At 34.0% G+C, this 18,315-nt stretch overlaps 1 protein-coding gene across 2 annotated transcripts in view; it reads right to left on the minus strand.

Moving 5' to 3' along the window:
- DNAJB14 (DnaJ heat shock protein family (Hsp40) member B14) overlaps window positions 1-18,315 on the minus strand; it is a 48,017-nt gene that overhangs the window by 22,223 nt on the left and 7,479 nt on the right. Inside the window, exons 2-3 of one of the 2 annotated variants that reach the window (XM_025423357.3) lie at window positions 9,041-9,212; window positions 2,297-2,442 (exon numbers count right to left, since the gene is read on the minus strand). In XM_025423357.3, coding sequence (XP_025279142.1) covers window positions 2,297-2,442; window positions 9,041-9,212 — 318 coding nt within the window. Of the gene's footprint in view, window positions 1-2,296; window positions 2,443-6,678; window positions 6,798-9,040; window positions 9,213-18,315 lie in introns of those variants that run through there. The other variant, XM_035709628.2, reaches the window with a different exon arrangement.

Raw genomic sequence — 18,315 nt, forward strand, 5'->3', positions numbered from 1 at the left:
TCGATCTTATGTAAAAAGTGTTTTAGTAGTTACAGAGCAATCAATCTGTACTTAGTTTTTATACAAAAGAAAAAAAAGCTATAGTATTTACTTAAAATAAACAGCTTGGTATCCCAAAAACAGAAGTTAGGATTGGTTGGTTAGAAATAAAATGATTCAGAAGATAAAGAAAAGACTCTGCATGCTGAATAAATGAAACCTGCCATTTCTGAATGATGACACTAACCGTAATATTTTCTAATTAAGTACCATTGCTCACCAAGCATCTGTGAATTACAACGTAGTTTTCTATGTAGTTTCCACTCAATGAAAAATGGGCTCATCAACCAACTCCCTATTCTGATCCTCTTTGGGATTAATAAATTGGCATTCTGATTTACAAACAACCTCCTGTGTATTGAATAATGTGAGCCTCTTCTCTAGAGATGAACCACCTTCCAGCATGTTGATAAATATTGTTTCCAGTTTGCAAAGTAGAGCATCAGACTCTGAAATGTACCACATCAAACTGTAATCACCTTTGTAAAGCTCTTCTGAAAGTCTAGCTGGGGTGACATTTATGCTGCTCACCTCTTCAAAATACATAGGATCTAAAAATATTGGTAGGTCCACTTACTGTTATTCCAAGACTAATAATGCTAAATGACTTCAATACAGAAGTGAGAGAAAGAAGCAGTTTAACATTTTTAACATTAATGGAGAATTAATATTGAAATCACTTAGCAGATCACAAACATGAAAATAACTCACTGCCTAAATGTTTTTCATTATATAAAAACACCAATTTGAAATTAAATGATTTTAATTCATAATGTGAAAAAATTTTTTTTAACTTTGGGGGGAACATGTGCTAGCTAAAGTTAGTGTTTTTGAGTAAAGAAATATTTTCTGTACTTTCAACATGCCACTTTTAAGGTAACAAACAGAGAAGGCTCTTGTCATAGTGATACTTTATACTTTCACCAGCACCACTTTGGCAGTTGCTTTTATTGAAACATATTAATAATTGCCAGAATATATTTTATTTGGCAACTTCCTTCAAGAAATAAAACTGTTTTAGAAACAATTTTAATAGCATTTTGTGAAAGACCAATGAAACCATCTATCTTTTAGGAGCATTTTATTCTATCTATCTATCTATCTATCTATCTATCTATCTATCTATTTATTTATTTATTTATTTTTTCAGAAAAAGAGAAATGATGTGAATTGTGGGGAAGGGCAGAGGGAGAGAGAAAGAATCTTAAGCACGTTTCACACCCAGGGTGGAGTTAGATGCAGGGCTACATCTCAAGACCCTGAGACCATGACCTGAGCAGAAATCAAAAGTCAGATGTTTAACCAACTGACCCACCTGGGCACCCAGGAGCATTTTAAAAATTAGCATTTCCTTTCTGTTATTCCAAGACCCCAGCACTTCACTGCAAATATTGTATGTTGGCTCTATAAATGCCAAATTCAAAAGAAGGAACAATCACAAATATAAGCATTTTCCTGCAAATTAGAAGTTAGCTATTATGAAGAAATTGTATGTGACAAAATACAAAATTATAAAATCAACTCTCTGACATTTATTTACTAAATTGGCAGAGACAAAAACCTCGAAATTATATTAATAAAATGAAGAAAAATGAATAGTAGGCTAAAGGAAAAAAACTAATTCTTTTTTTTTAAGTAAGCTCATGCTCAACATGGAGCTCAAATTCACGACCTGAGATCAAGAGCTACATGTTCCACTGACTAAGCCAGCCAGGTACCCAAAGAAACTAATTCTTAAAAAGAAAAAAAAAATCACATTTGTTAGAACCACATATAAATAAATGCAAAAATTGGCCAGTTAACAGAAATACAAGAACACTGGGCAGACAATCCAAATTTCCCAATTCTAGACAGTCTCTATCCTAAAAACTTGCAAAAGCTAAAAAAAAAACAAAAACAAAAACAAAAAAAAACAAAAAACCTTGCAATATTTTGTTTTAGTTCCCTTTGGAAGCAGATGGCAATACACAAGAAGCTCATGTGTAATCACCACACTACTAGCATGTGGTAAACTAGAAAGCATGCACGATTATCTAGAAAAGTTGCTTAGGACTTTGCCAAAACTGGCATTTTGCTTTTGTGAAGCCACACTGCATTTTATAACAAATTAATAGTACAGTTTTAAAGGATTTTGAGGATCTTGCTTATGCTGGCTTCTAAATGCACCAGTCTAAAAGCAGAACTTAATATTCTAAAACACTGTAAAGTAGGATTCAAAAAAGAGCTTAGGAAAATTGCTTTAAAAGGTTTACTTTACTTTTAAAAGCATCTGTTGCTCCAGGTGCATGGTTTTTGTCTGGATGAAACTTCAAAGCAAGCTTTCTATAAGCTTTTTTCAAATCTTCATCACCAGCATCTTTGGTAACTCCGAGTACTTCATAGTAATTTTTACATTTGTTTATGCTGTGAACAAAAGAGTGTGTTACAATGCAAATTTCAAGGAAGAACTTCATGTAATATCTCTAATTTTTTATTTATAAGAATAGTAGGATTGTTTTCTCAGTGTCAAATGATAGCTTATCCTGTTAAAGGTTATTGCTTCATTCTCACAGACTATTCCTTTAACCTCTTTCCTGTCTAAGGAGAGTTGGCCATGAGAATGTCCTTGGTGTTTTTTATCACAACTACAGAGAAGTAAGGCAAAGCCCATAACAACCATGGATTAAGAACAGAGCACATGCTGAAACTAAAATGAGAGGGCGAGAACAATTTTACAGTATTCTTAGGTGCACAAAGAAATTCCAAAACTGTTCACAAGTATGTTGTAGCTAAAGATTAATTAATATGCATTGCATCCCAAGATTTTAGTTGTCGCATAACATAGACCTAACCAAATATCAAAGCAAGTTTAGTGCATGTAAAACAACTACAAGTATCCTAAGGTTTAAATCTCAAGGCAAGTTTAACTCAGCTCCACTATACTAAAGGGAACTCATCTGCGTCAGTCTAAGAAAAAGAAAATCTCAAAATAATATGTATCACAGGACTTAAAAATGCTTTTTACACCCAATTTTCATTATGATAAGCATACTTTTAAAGATTATTTACATAGCTAACTAAAGATGTTAACAGATTTAAGCTCAGAGTCTTGGAAGTACATTAAGAAAAAAAATATGCTCTGAATGGAGAAGAGAACATTAATACTTTCAAATGCTAATATTCTCCCCAAACCTAATAATTTTCCTCCACTAAAATACTGTACTATTTTAAACATTTTCTGTGGAGTACTTGATGACTTTAGATGTGTCCCACATATGAGGGTTTGAGGTAGTAACAGGTGAAAAGATCTTAGACATAATCGTTCACCGGCAGCTAAGGAATTGCAGAGTAACTCAAAGTTCTCAAAGGAAAGAGACAAGATTGATCTTATTTTACTATTGAATCTATAAGCCGTAATAGTGCTTGGTACAGGATAGGTTCTCAGTAAATATTTCTGGAATAAATGATCCTTTGCTCTCCTTTTATTATGAAAAGTACCAACATTTGTTAAATGAACAAAGTAAAAAAAAAAAAAAAGAGAGAGAGAAGACATGTATAAGATTACAGAAAATTTTTATAATCATACATCAACAAAAATCTGTTATGCAGTCTTCTTTATGGTAACAATTAAAATTGGATTTTTCTGCTTTAGATATTTAATAAATATTAACACAGTCAACTTTATTTCATAAACGTGATATTTCCTTTATTTAATCAATAATATTTATTGAGCACCAATTTTGTCACAGACGGTGCTCTGAGCACTTGAGATATATTAATGAACAAAACAGAAACATTTGTAGAGATTCCTGCCTTTGTAGAGACCCATTCTCCCAGATATGTTTAGAAACTATGTGATAGAGAAAAAGGGAAAGGGGACATTTATAGAACACCTACTGTGTGTCAGGCACAGGTCCACAATCACATATCCATGTTCCATATCCACAAACCTCTGAAAAATGAGAGTTATTCTATAATTTGACTGCAAAAACCTGACTTGAACTCTTTTAGAGGCAAAGTTTGTCCTGAATGGATGTGAAGCTGCTACAGAATTTTCACTTATCCCATTTAAGTGTGAATATTTGTACAAGTTGCTGCAGAAAGGTTACTATTAGGTTATGGGCTGCTCACCACATGTTAAATGTTATTATGTAATGTATAATATATGCTCCTTATTACCTTTCTAAAATGGGAACAATTCTGAATTCCAAACTACATCTGGTCTACAAAGATTTTACACAGAGCTACAGAACCTTATTATGTTGTCTATTTTACACAAATTGTCTCATGTATTCCTCATTAGGTAGATGTTATTCCTAGGACAATAAGAACCAATGAGAAAACCAAGGCTTTGAATGGTTAAGTAAGTTGCCAAAAGTTCAATAACCAAGTAATAAATAGGAACTGAAATTTACTTCCTCAACAAAAATTTACAGAGCATCTACTTTCTGATAGACTCTGTTTCAGATGTTAGTAGTGAAAATAAAACAGTAAAAAAAAAATCCCTCTTCACATTAAATTTACAATCAGAAGAGGGATGAGCAATGAACAAATATACAAGTAAAATATAAAGTACGTCCTATGATAATAAATATTTAGAGAAAACTAAAGTGACAAAGGAGACAAGAGAATGGATGTGAAGGCCACCTATTCTAAATAAGATGATTAGGAAAGGCCCCACAAGTAAGGATTCCAATCTGAAGTCTGACTTGAAAATCCTGCTATCTCAGAACCAGACAAGGAAAAGGAGCCCTTTAGACACCAGAGTAACCCATCTCTTTCTTTCTGTTTGCTTTTCCAATCAGTGTTTAAACAAACTTTTCTCTCATAGTTATTTTCAAATGTTGACTTTGGTGCCCAAAACATGCCTTCTCCACCCTCCTTCTTGCTTAGTTTCTACAACTTCTTCAGTCTTCAACTTAGCTTTCCCTTTCCTCAAGAACTCAAATTCCTCAAGACTAGGTTTGGTGTTCCTCTTATATTACCCCCTGCAAAGCCGTCTGGACTTGAGCCCTCTCCCAGCAATGACCACAATGTACTGAAGCTATCATGTCTGACTACTCTTCTAGACTATAGGCCCCTTGAAGGCAAGGATTTTGTCTTGTTCATCATACGCGATGAATGATGGATAGACAGATGGATGACTGGGTCCATTTGAGGGCAGAAATGGTTAGGATCTAAAAGTTAAAGGTGATAAATGCTATACTGAAAATATAGATGGCACCAAAAGTCAATTTGGAATAGAGGATAATGGACTGTAGGACAAGGAACAGTGCTGTGAATGTGACAGATACTATCTGGATGCAGAAAACAAAAGGAAGTGATCAACAGAACTACTAAACAATCCTAAAGTCATTATTACTTGGTTTGCATGCATAAGATGATTAATTATACACAAGATTAACTGTAAAATTGTTTTGTTGAGATTTCTTGAGCATAAAAGCCTAGGCAATAGAAAAAGGCAGCCCAACAGAGGACTGCTGGATAGTGTAGGGAAATTAGGTTGGAATCCACAATCCTCTAGAGATGGGTCATAAAGCTAAGAATTGTCACAAAGACAGGGAGTCTGCATCTCCCTCTCCTTCTGCCCCTCCCCCCAACTTGTGTGCTCTCTCAAATAAATAAAATCTTTAAAAAAAAGGAAAAGAACTGTCACAAAGAGAAAAAAGGTAGGAAAACAATTATTTCACTAATTCTTAAGGGTAGCTAGTTTTACCATATCCTCCCTGCACTGAGTTTTTCATCATATATTAGAGGAGAAATTTTTTGAGAAGCCAGCAGAAAGGTATCAAGTTGATATCATCAATGCACAGGCTGAAGACCACTATATATTTCAGGTAATGCTCCAAATGTACTCATTTACTTAATTTTTCACATCTGAATGAGAAATTACCATTCACATATTTATTTTAATTCATATTTTCATTCATCATTCCTTCACCAATTAAATGCATTTGTCATACTTCTTAAAATTCACTCCTTACTGAAAGATTTAAACTTTCTTCTCCATCTTCACCAAATAATTTTTTTAAAGAGATAAAAAAGAAAATAAATTAAAAAGAAGTAACCTATTACCTATCCTGGAAGGAAGTATTATACAACCAGTCCAGAAAGACTGCAGCCTCAACAATCGAGAAGTACATCTAGTTCAGCCTCTATGTCTTCCTTTATGTGCATGAAAGCATAGTGGGTAGGGCAGGAGAGTCCTCTTTCAATTCTTTTTTGCATGTTATAGCTGATCATTTAAATAGGCTCCAATTTAATTGGTGTTTAGGGAAATATTTATACTGAGACAAAGGATTATTTATTTGTTAAGTTTAGCAAAATCATTTCTTTTCATTTAAAGAACTGCAGCTTAAATCAAATCCTAATCAAATCTCCATAATTCAAATGACTTCACAATTGTACAAAAGTGTTCCTAATTGATAAATAGTATGATGCCCCAGTTAATGCTTTCACATTGATTTATAAATTTTTTAAGTAAAAGATGGGCCTTTTTTTCAATGAGAAAGTAAAAACTTCAAGTTAGATCCAGGACACATCTCAATAATTTTTCAATATATTTCAACTCAAAGACAACAAACAGTGTTTAGTTACACAGAATATTATTAGCTCTACAAAGTTATACACTTCAGTCTTATTGTAAGCTAGCTCTTACTTATGCAATGGATGCAGTATTATTGCATGGCTTCTCCCATTGAGCCAAACTGTCACTGAGCAACTTGTTTGCATAATCCTGCTAACACAAGATAACATGGCTTTCTTCAGAAAAAAATCCCCTGTGTATAGGTAAAACAAAAAACAAAACATACAGCATTTAAGTGTTTGCTGGTGATCTGTTACCTCACTGAAGCAACACTTATGAAGGCTAATATAATGAGTAAGTGTTATATATTTCAGCTAAGCAACTCATAGAAGTTATCAACTGAAGTACTCTGATAACTTAGGGATTCTATTAAAGAATCATTCAGTCACATTTAGTTTCCAAAGGAAAAAAACTGCATTTAATAAAAAGGGATAACATTATTGACCAGAGAAACAATTTCTAGTACAGCTATATGACTAAGCTAATACTTAAACCCAATAAGAATTCATGGTTTCAAACCTGGCTGGGTTCTCAATGCTAACCAGCAATCCTTCCTTTCCCTTTGCTTTACCCCTCTGTAAATTTTCCATACTTTCACAACTTCCTCAAGTTTCCAATCTCATCTCTTTGCTCCTAACTCTCAGAGGATAACCTCATCTCCAATTTCACAGAGAATATAAAAGCCAACAGACAGAAACTCCCTCAACACCATGTTTCCATCTTTCCAGTTCTGGCTATATACAAAGTGTATCTGTACCTGCCATCATCTGTCATTCTTCCATTCTTAAAATACTCCAAGAGATAAGAGATAGCAGAACAAAAGCACTGCTTTTCCTTCCTTCTTTCTACCATACCTTGATTTACTCCTCTTTTCCTTTCAAGGTGAGACGAGAGGAAATAAAGAAAAGATGATTTAAAAAAAATAGCACCAGATTTAGGAAATTCCTATTTTCCAGAACTTTCAACTATATTTTTTTCTAAATAGAAATCATATACAATACAATTGAGTTTATTTGGTTCTTTTAGTAAAAACATACTCTCCCAATATAAAGTAAATTCTACAAGAAAATACAATTTGTTTTCAAATAGATGTGGTTTCCTGGAATGCATTTCAGAACACTATTTCATTAAAGCTTTATCTTGAAGAAATTCAAAGGTCTCTCATTTATTCATTTACTTACTCAGCCATCTCTGACACAATACTAGTTATAAAAGTAGTTAGCAAAATTACTTATTTCCCAAAAGTGCTTCACTATCATTCATGCTAATCAAATACCCTTTACCATGGCTTCCCCATGATTAGGGAGTCTTTTATCTTTTCTTTTTTCCCACCAAATGCCAAGATCTGTGGTTATACTCAGATAAAAATGTTACAATCAAGCTTTAGTGTCTAAATATATTGGGGAAGAAGAAAAATGTAAATACACTGATATTTGATTTAAAATGATTCAATTCTAAATTATGGTAAGAAAAAAAAAGAATGAACTAAAAAGCAATGGAGAAAAATGGTGAGAAAAAAGAAGTAAGATTAGAAGAAAATAGGTAAGAAAATGTAAAGAGAAAGATAATCTAATTTTACCTACTCTTCACTTGAGCTATTTCTCTGTACTATAATTTAATCTCCATATGAATTGTCTGATTAACCACTATTTAGAGTTTTTCATCCTCACACTTTAGTTTACCTAGAGAACATCAGTACAATATAAAATACAGCTTCCCTAAGTTGTAGCAGAAAACAAAACAGCATTTTCTGTAGTGTTTCATACTCAAAGGTTCACTTTATTGCCAGAAAATCTTTTCTTAATTATATAATCAGTTACGTCAGATTCCCAAGACCCAGTTCACAATTTTCCAACTCTACCTAATTCTACTTTAAGTAGAAGTGTATCATGGGGTAAAACTAAAAACACAGAGGCAGGATCATTAGAGTAAGAAAAATATTAAAAGAATAGGATATTATAATGTTTGCATATATATAAAGATGGCCTAAAAGAGAGAGAGAAAAAAAAACTATGCTACATTAACACAAGTAGGAATTTGAAAATGCTGTTGCTATGGCCCTCAATTTTCTTCTCATGTGAAATTCTACTTTCCTATATACAGAAGACAAAACAATTCTTTATCCTCTTTTAATATAGTTATCTACATATTATACTTTGTCAAAAAATTCAAATAATGTTCCCCAAGAAAAAAATATCTGGAAGCAACTTTGTGCCTTATAGTTACTTTTATTTAAAAGATGGAACCTTCCATAGAGTTGGTACTTTACAGATTGAGTTGGTAAATAACATAAAGCATAAGATACCGAGAGTTCAATTCTTCCATGTTTGTTCTTTCACTTAATTATACTTCACACACTTATTTTTAGGTGTTTTAACATTAAAATATTACATTAGTATCAATTATAGTTGAGATGTAAGTCATATTTATCCCTACCTGAGAACTCCATCTATTTGGTCTTTGGTGTAGCCTTTTCCACCTTCATTACCACCAGATGTGCTGTCCTTTGTACAATTAGGCTTGCTCTGACCACCACAACCTGATGGTTTTCGGCAATGAGGGCTATTTCCAGCGGTGCTTCCATTTTTCATAATTATTTCCAATAGTGCTGTAGAAAGATAAAGAAAGCAAACTATGCCATGTTACATCATGTGCATACACATGATCTTGAGAAGAAAGTTATAAAGCTGAAAATTAAAAATCATGTACTCCAAAAGTATTCACCACAGGGTCTTTAAAAATAAAATATAATTCCTTACATATCTGTTTACAGACCACTCACTAATCATTACTTAGAAGTAGAATATTGAGAAATTAAACCTAGTAACTCAAAAATACTATCATTTAATTCCTTATGACACATTTTCACTTGTCATATCATGGTGAAATTATAGAATACCAAAGAAAAAGAGATAGTCTTTAAAGAAGCCAATGAGATTAGCTACAAAGAAACAGAAATTAGACTTTCTATTTATTTCTCAACAACCACCATGGTAGCTAAAAGGCATGGAAATAATATCTTCAAAATGCTCAGAAAGAATAACTGTCAACTTGAATTCTGCACTTATTTTCTAGAAAATGCAGAAGATCAAAAACATTTTCAAAGAAACAAAAACTGACAAAATTTAGCACTAAGATTTCACTAGAGGATACTGTAATATAGATGTTTTGGGCAGAAGGAAATGCTTCTGAATAGGTGAAAATGTAAAACAGAATGGTGAGCAAATTGTGGTATATGTATGAGTAAATCTAAACATTGAATCTATAAAACAATAACATATTTCTAGGATTTGCTTTAAAACACTGGAAGAATATAAAAGAGAAGGTAGAGAAATATATATATGAAATAAGATGGGCCATATATATTCATAAAGGTTAAAGATGAGAGGGCAATAGGAATTGATTACGCTATTCCCTTTCCTTTTGTGTATGCTTAAAACTTTCCATAAGTTAAAACTAAACATAAGGGACACCTGGGTGGCTCAGTGGGTTAAATGTCTGCCTTGGACTCAGGTCATGATCTCAGGGTCATGGGATGGAGTTCTGAGTCAGGCTCCCTCTCAGTGAGCAGTCTGCTTCTCCCTTTACCTCCACTGGTGTACATGCTCTCTCTTTCTTATTGTCTCAAACAAATAAAATCTCTTAAAAAAGATTAAAAAGAAAACCTTAAGCATAAAAAAAAAAAAAGAACTAAAAGGAAGAAGCAGAGAAATCCACCATGGTGATAGAAGATTTAACACATTTCAATTTAACACACTTCAATGTCAGTTATTAATTGACACAGGGGAGATAAAAAAAAAATCACCAAGGACACAAATGATATAAACATCTAATTTATCCAGCTTGATCTAAGTAAGATACACACACACACACACACACACACATTATGTCTAACAATTGGTGAATATTCATTCTTTACAGGCACACAGGAATAAAAAAACTGACATTATATAGCTAGACCATAATGTTACTCTCTTTGAATTTCTAAGTAGTCATGTATTCTAAGTCATGTATTCATTCAAAGAAGCACAATGTATTTAAGTAAGAAATCAATTTAAAAATTTAAGTAGATCACAAATAGGTTAGAAAGAAATCAAGACAACTCATGTACCAAAGAAATAATCATAATAGAATTGAAAAAAAAATGAACATACTACATATCAGAACATGAGAGTCAACAAATGGTGCTGGGGCAAGTGACTATTCATTTGGATCCCTTTGTCACCATATACAAAAATTAGCTTAGAACAGATCACATACCTAAATGAGTGTGTGAAGTAAATATAAGGGTAAGGAAAAATTTCTTCCTAGAACAAAATAAAGGAATATATCTTTGTGACCTTGGGTCAGACAAAACACTTTTAGATAAAAGTACAGGTGACAAAGAAAAATAGAGAAACCAGACTTCATCAAAATTAAAAACTTTGTCCCTTCAAATAATATTATCAATAAAGTAAAAAGACAATCCACAGAGAGAACATATTTAAGAAATCATACAACTGAAAACACATACCCAATAAAAACACACATCTATATAAAAACTGGCTCACAAATGTTCATAACAGCATTGTCCATAACAGAAAAACACTGGAAACAATCCAAATGTTCATCAATTGATGAATGGATAAATAAAATGTGATATGTTCATACAATGGAATATTATTCAACAATAAAAAGAAATGAAGTACCAAGGAAACAACAAAACTAAAAGGCAGGCTATGTAATGGGAAAAGATATTTACAAATGACATATCTGATAAAGCGTTAGTATTCACAATCTATAAAAAAACTTATCAAACTCAACACCCAAGACAGATAATCCAGTTAAGAAATAGGTAGAAGACCTGAATAGACATTTTTCCAAAGAAGACATATAAATGGCTAACAGACACATGAAAAAGATGCTCAACATCACTCATCATCAGGGAAATACAAATCAAAACTATAATGAAATACCACATCACATCTTTCAGAGTGGCTAAAATTAACACAAGAAATGACAGGTGTTAGCAAGGATGCAGAGAAAGGAGAACCCTCTTATACTCTTAGTAGGAATGCAAATTGGTGCAGCCTCTGGAAAATAGTATGGAGTCTCCTCAAAACCAGTCTATGATCCAGCAATTTGCACTAAGTATTTATCCAAAGGATACAAAAATACAGATTCAAAGGGGTACATGTACCATGATGTTTATAGCAGCATTATCAACAATAGCCAAAGTATGGAAGGAGACCAAATGTCTATCAGCTGATGAAGGATAAACATGTGAGATGTGAGATGTGTGTGTACACACACACACACACACACACACAAATGAAATATTAGTCATCAAAAAAACCGAAATCTTGCCATTTGCAACAACATGGATGGAGCTAGACTGTTTTATGCTAAGCGAAAGAAGTCAAAGAAAGACAAATACCATAAGATTTCACTTATATGTGGAATTTAAGAAACAAAACAGGTGAATATATGGGAGGGGGGCGGGAAAAAGGGACGGAGGGAAACAAACCACAAAAGACTCTTAACCATAGAGAAGAAGCTGAAGGTTGAAGGAGGGAAGTAGGAGGGGGATGGGCTAGATGAGTGAGGGGTATTAAGAAGGGAACTTATGATGAGCACTGGATGTTGTATGTAAGTGATGAACCACTGAATTCCATTCTTAAAACCAATATTGCACTGTAGGTTAACTAACTAGAATTTAAATAAAAATTTGGGGGAAAAATGAAGTACTGATATGCTACAACATAGATGAACTTGAAAAGATGCTCAGTAAAAAAGAAACCAGTCACAAATATTGTATGATTCTATTTATCTGAAATGTATAGAATAGACGATTGTACAGAGAAGAAAGTCTATTAGTCATTGCCAAGAGCTAGTGGGGAGGAAAGGTTGGAATTGGGGACAAACAAGGATTGACTGCTAATAATTATAGGGTTTCTTTCGGAGGTGAAGAAAATGTCCTAAAATTGTTTGCTGCAATGGTTGCACAATTGTGAATGTACTAAAACCCATTGAATGGTATACTTTAAATGAATGAATTATATGTATGTGAATTTTATCTCAATAAAGCTGTTATATATTTATTTATTTATTTATTTATTTATTTATTTATTTTATTTTATTTTATTTTTTTATTTATGATAGTCACAGAGAGAGAGAGAGAGAGAGGCAGAGACACACGCAGAGGGAGAAGCAGGCTCCATGCACCGGGAGCCTGACGTGGGATTCGATCCCGGGTCTCCAGGATCGCGCCCTGGGCCAAAGACAGGCGCTAAACCGCTGTGCCACCCAGGGATCCCTGTTATATATTTATTTTTAAAGACCCCAACAGTGTTGGCAAATTTGCAAACATATAATTATATATATATATGTGTGTGTGTGTGTGTGTGTGTGTGTGGTATGTGTGTGCATGCATATATACACTTCTTTCTACCGTATCTTTTCCCTAGCTAATGCATTCAAGAGGTCACAAAAAACATACATTCAGTTTTTATGATATCCAGTTGCAGATGATACAGAAAGGCTCTTAGATAGCAACCTATGTTATTAACAAGTATAGTATATGTTATATAGTTAATTTTTTATAGTTAATTTTTAACTATAGTTTAGCTTGTATTTAATGCAATCATAATGTTAACCTTGAGAGCAGAAGCCAGCATAGTCTAGAGGCTAGTAGTTCACAAAAATTCTCAAAAATTCTGTGAGAATTTTGGGAAGAAGGATGTGACAGCAGCTAATATTTTAAATCTCTACCAATTCCCTTAGAAAATCTGATAGCAAATTCCCTTAGAAATTAGATAGCAAAACCAAAATCTAATGCACAAAATCCTAAAATACCAGAAGGTGAGGAAGAACCACCAATAGCTACAAGATCTATGTGGGTTTTACCATCTGTGTGGGAAGAAGTAGAGCACAGTAACAGGGTATTTGCCAGTCCACAGAACAAAAGAACTCCAAAATAACCCACAGTGACTGTCTATGTTACAACACAGCAGGCAAAACTGAGGAAAGTATGTAAAAAAAAAAAAAAAAAGAGTTTTGCTCACTATAGTAGCATGTGAATGACATGGTCCACAGTAAACTTGTAAAGGCATAGAAACTGCAGGCACTACAAATACTCAGCTAATCAGTCAAAACTCTCATCCAGAACAAAGTCACATTAAGAATCTTCTGGGAACAGGACCCAAGCTGAAGAGGGCAGGGGCAATAGAAGAAATAAGAAACCAGGGCACCTGGGTGGCTCAGTCAGTTAAGCATCTGCCTTCAGCTCAGGTCGTGAACTCAGGGTCCTGGGATTGAGTCCCAAGTCAGGCTCCCTGCTCAGCAGGGTATCTGCTTCTCCTTCTCACTCTGCCCCTCTCCCCAGCTCCCACGTACTTCCTCTCTCTCTCTCTAAAATTTCTTTCTTTCTTTTTTTTTAAGATTTTACTTACTTGTCCATGAGAGACACAGAGACAGAGGCAGAGACACAGGCAGAGGGAGAAGCAGGCTCCATGCAGGGAGCCCAATGCGGGACTTGATCCCAGGACTCCAGGATCACACCCTGGGCCAAAGGGAGACGCTAAATTGCTGAGCCACCCAGGGATCCCCTAAAATTTCTTTTAGCAACTTTACTAAGTTATCTTTGCCATAAAATTTACACATGTTTAAGAAATATAACTTGAGGGCACCTGGGGCGGGGGGGGGGGGGGCTCAGTCAATTAAGCGTCTACCTTCAGCTCAGGTCATGATCCAGGGTCCTGGAATTGAGTCCCACATCAGCTCCCTGTCCTGCAGGGAGTCTGCTTCTCCCTCTGCCCCTCCCCCCAATTCGTTCTCTTTCTCTTGCTTGCTCTCGGTCTCCCAAATAAATAAATAAGTAATCTTAAAAAAAAAAAAAAAAAGAAAGAAAGAAACTCATGATGAAGTGGGGAAGGAGAAAAGAGAGAAGAAAACTTATATAGCAAGGTGACATATTTTCAAACATTACCCAAAAACCGGAGAATGAATTCTGTGTATTTAGAAAGGCTAACTTCACATAAAAATGACTATAAAAAATAAGTCAAAGAAAATGGTAGAACTGATACCTGATACAAAGTTATTGTGAGAAAAAAAAAAGTAAATAGGAATAAAATAAATCTTTCAAGACAATGAAAGCATACCACAAAGACTTGCCAACAAAACAGGTAAACACCATAAACTACTACCTCAAAATAAGCTGAATTTTTAAAAAGTTATACATAATATGAAAATATACCATAAATTAGAATTAGAACAACCCCCAGAATTATTCATTAGATGATGAAACTTAGATGATGAAACTCAGGAAAGACTAAGAAATAAAAAAAGAAAGTCAATTCAAAAAAAAAAAAAAAACTAGGAGAAACGAAGAATTAATAAACTACAAATAATGTTGTATAAGCAAAAGAGAATGTTAAAAGGGGAAAATTTTTAAATTAAAAATTGAAAAGGACAAAAAGTTAGAAAAAAAAGGCAAATACTAAAAATAGTTTAAGAATATCCAACATATATTTAATAGGATTCCTAAAAAAGAAAATAAAGCATAGGAATAAAACCAATAAAACAATAATTGGAGAATACTTTTCCAATAAAACATCTCAAACCATACAATGAAAGGGCAAATCACATACCTATGAATATTGGCACAAAATAACCAATACCGTAATATATTCTTTTAAAACTAACTGAGCATCTAGGCAAAAAAGATAAAGCAACTTAAAATGAAAGAAAGTTAGATTGTCATCAAACTTTGCTTACCAGTAGTATTTACAAAAAACAATGGAATAACAAATTTAGATACCCAAAGAAAGAAAATTTCACCCAAGTACTTTGTATGCACCAACTAACTTCAAGCACTAAGGCCACAGATGAACAGTTTCCAACATTCCAGAACTTAGGAGCATAGTCCCCACAAGCCCTTCCTAAAAATTTACTAGAGAACAAGCTTCATGAATCCCAAATAATTATAAATACATTGATATAAGGACTGATGGTGAGCACTAAATGTATAGTGACCTACAGAGATAAGACTAAATTACAATTAAAAGAGAGAGCATATAATATGTAATGATAATATGCTCTGACACTGTAGATGGATTCAAATATTTTTAAAATGGTGGGCTTCCTTTGGCTTGTCTTTTACTTGAAAAAAAAACAAACAAAAAACACAAAGTCTGTTCTCTTCTCTATCTTTTGGCAGCTGAAGCCTAGATGAAGTTTATTGGACCCAAGAGGACAATTATAGCCAAAAAAAAGGGCTGAGCATGATACTACATATATGGAACTGGAGAAAGCTAGAATGAATCCTGGACTGATATCAAAATTAATAAAGATTAAATTACTATACATATACATATGCCCATATACAAACACATATAACACACAGATATATACACCTACATACATACATTCACACATACATATATTTCTTAGTTCTGTCAACTGAGAAGACCTAAAGGCAATCCCAACCCTGTAGCAAGAAGCCTATCTAGTGCATATATCTTAGTTTCCAAGTACCATGGCTAATTCCCAGGACAATAAAAAGTGAACCTGAAATTTTTTTCGTGCCAGAAAGTAAGGAAGCTCAAAGAGTGATAAAGATATGTCAAAAAGACACAGGAGTCAACTTGAAGGGACTTCTGACTAAATCTGAAGCAATCTGAGCATCAATATTACAAATAATAGTAATGGGGGCACCTGAGTGGTTCAGTTGGTTGAGTATCTGATGCTTGGTTTTTGGCTCAGATCATGATCTAATGGGTCATGAGACTGAGCCCCACTTCAGACTCTCCCACTCAGTGAAGAGTCTGCTTGATTTCTCTCCCTCTCCCCCTATCTGCCCATGCACTCTCTCTCAAATAAATAAATCTCAAAAAAAAATGATAGTAATGGATTAAATATGAATCCATGACTCCAAACTAATAAAGTTGAGTGCCAACTAATCCATTATAGAAGGAATGATAGAATTAGAAAATCACCATTTGACAACCATTAGAAATTTATTTAGGAAAGAATCATCGATGGAGCTAAAAGGAATTGGGGAAAGCCTATTGGTGAACAGGACATTTACACAGTTTCAAGTATTTTCCCACAAAATATTTATTAATTACAAAGGGGGGAAAAAGTAAGTTTAGAATGGAGAAACCTAATAATAACCACCTCAAACAATTGATCAAAATTAGCATCATCCAATAAAGCCTATATCACTCCTGACATGTTATACTAAGAAAACAACATCACTTCTATGTATTCCTGCCAAAAATTCATATGAGGAAAAGTCAAACCCAAGTTGAGGGTGATGTGGAATGCCTGGGTGGCTCAGTAGTTGAGCATCTGCCTTTGGCTCAGGGCATGATCCAGGATCGAGTTCAGCATCAGGCTCCTTGTGGGAGGCCTGCCCCTCTCTCTGTGTCTCTAATGAATAAATAAATAAAATCTTTTTAAAAATTGAGGGAAATTCTAGAAAATGATTATCCTGTACTCTTCAAAAATGCCAAGGTCAAGGGAAAAATATGTCAAAATAATGCAGCAGGTGTCTTTTTGCTATCAAAGACATAATTGGAAAGACTGGCAGAATCTGAATGAGGTATGTGTTAATTTCATTAATTTGATGGTTATACAAGAGTGCCCCTATCTTAGAAAATATACACTGAATTATTGAGGGGTAACAGGACATCATATCTGCAACTTACTTTTAACTGACTCAGGAAAAATTATAATAAGAACAAATTGTGTGTGTATACATGGGGTGAGGGAGACACCAGGGAAGGACAGAGGAAAGGTGTGATAAAGCAAGTGAAGTAAAATTTTATCAAGTAGGAAGCCTGAGTGAAATATACAAGTAAAGTCTATACTATTCTGACTTTCTTAGGAATTTTAAATTATTTCAAAATTAAAAAAAAAACTTAAAATGGAGAGGGAAAATGTGGAGTATATGCAAACAATTTTTAAAAACTGCATTAGTGGGATCCCTGGGTGGCGCAGCGGTTTGGCGCCTGCCTTTGGCCCAGGGCGTGATCCTGGAGACCCGGGATCGAATCCCACATCGGGCTCCCGGTGCATGGAGCCTGCTTCTCCCTCTGCCTGTGTCTCTGCCTCTCTCTCTTTCTCTCTGTGTGACTATCATAAATAAATAAAAATTAAAAAAAAAAAAAATTAAAAAAAAAACAAAAAAAAAAAAAAAAACTGCATTAGTGGAGTAATATTAGTAATGCTACCCTGAAACTATTATGCATGTATATGCTGGGCAAAAAGCAAAAAAAAATAATAATAATCATGACATATTCTATCATTTACCATGGCCTTGAGAACCAGCATTACTATTGTGGAAGGAAGGGGATGGAAATATAAGCCAGGACAAAAAAAAAAAAAAAAGAAAAAGGAATATAAACTAGAGAAGTTTAATACCCCAAAGTGCTTAATTTGAATGAAAAGTAACAGTATAAACCCATAAGCTGTTTCAGCTTTAAAAAAAAAAAAAAAAAAAGTTATTTCCTAGTCTGTACACTGAGAAGTCCCAGAAACAATGAACAATCTAGTAGCTACAGCAACCCTAGTTCCAGACTGTGATGTTGAAACACACACAAAGAAGCCAGGGCTTATTGGGAATATGACTGATTCCAGATCTATCACAGAAAATGTACAAGAGGAGCCTGCAACATTCTGTTATAGCAAACAGCAAGTAACTATTAAAGACTATTGGGAATCTGTCTGTA

Source organism: Canis lupus, chromosome 32 (assembly GCF_003254725.2).
Source record: "Canis lupus dingo isolate Sandy chromosome 32, ASM325472v2, whole genome shotgun sequence".
Classification (NCBI taxonomy): domain Eukaryota; kingdom Metazoa; phylum Chordata; class Mammalia; order Carnivora; family Canidae; genus Canis; species Canis lupus.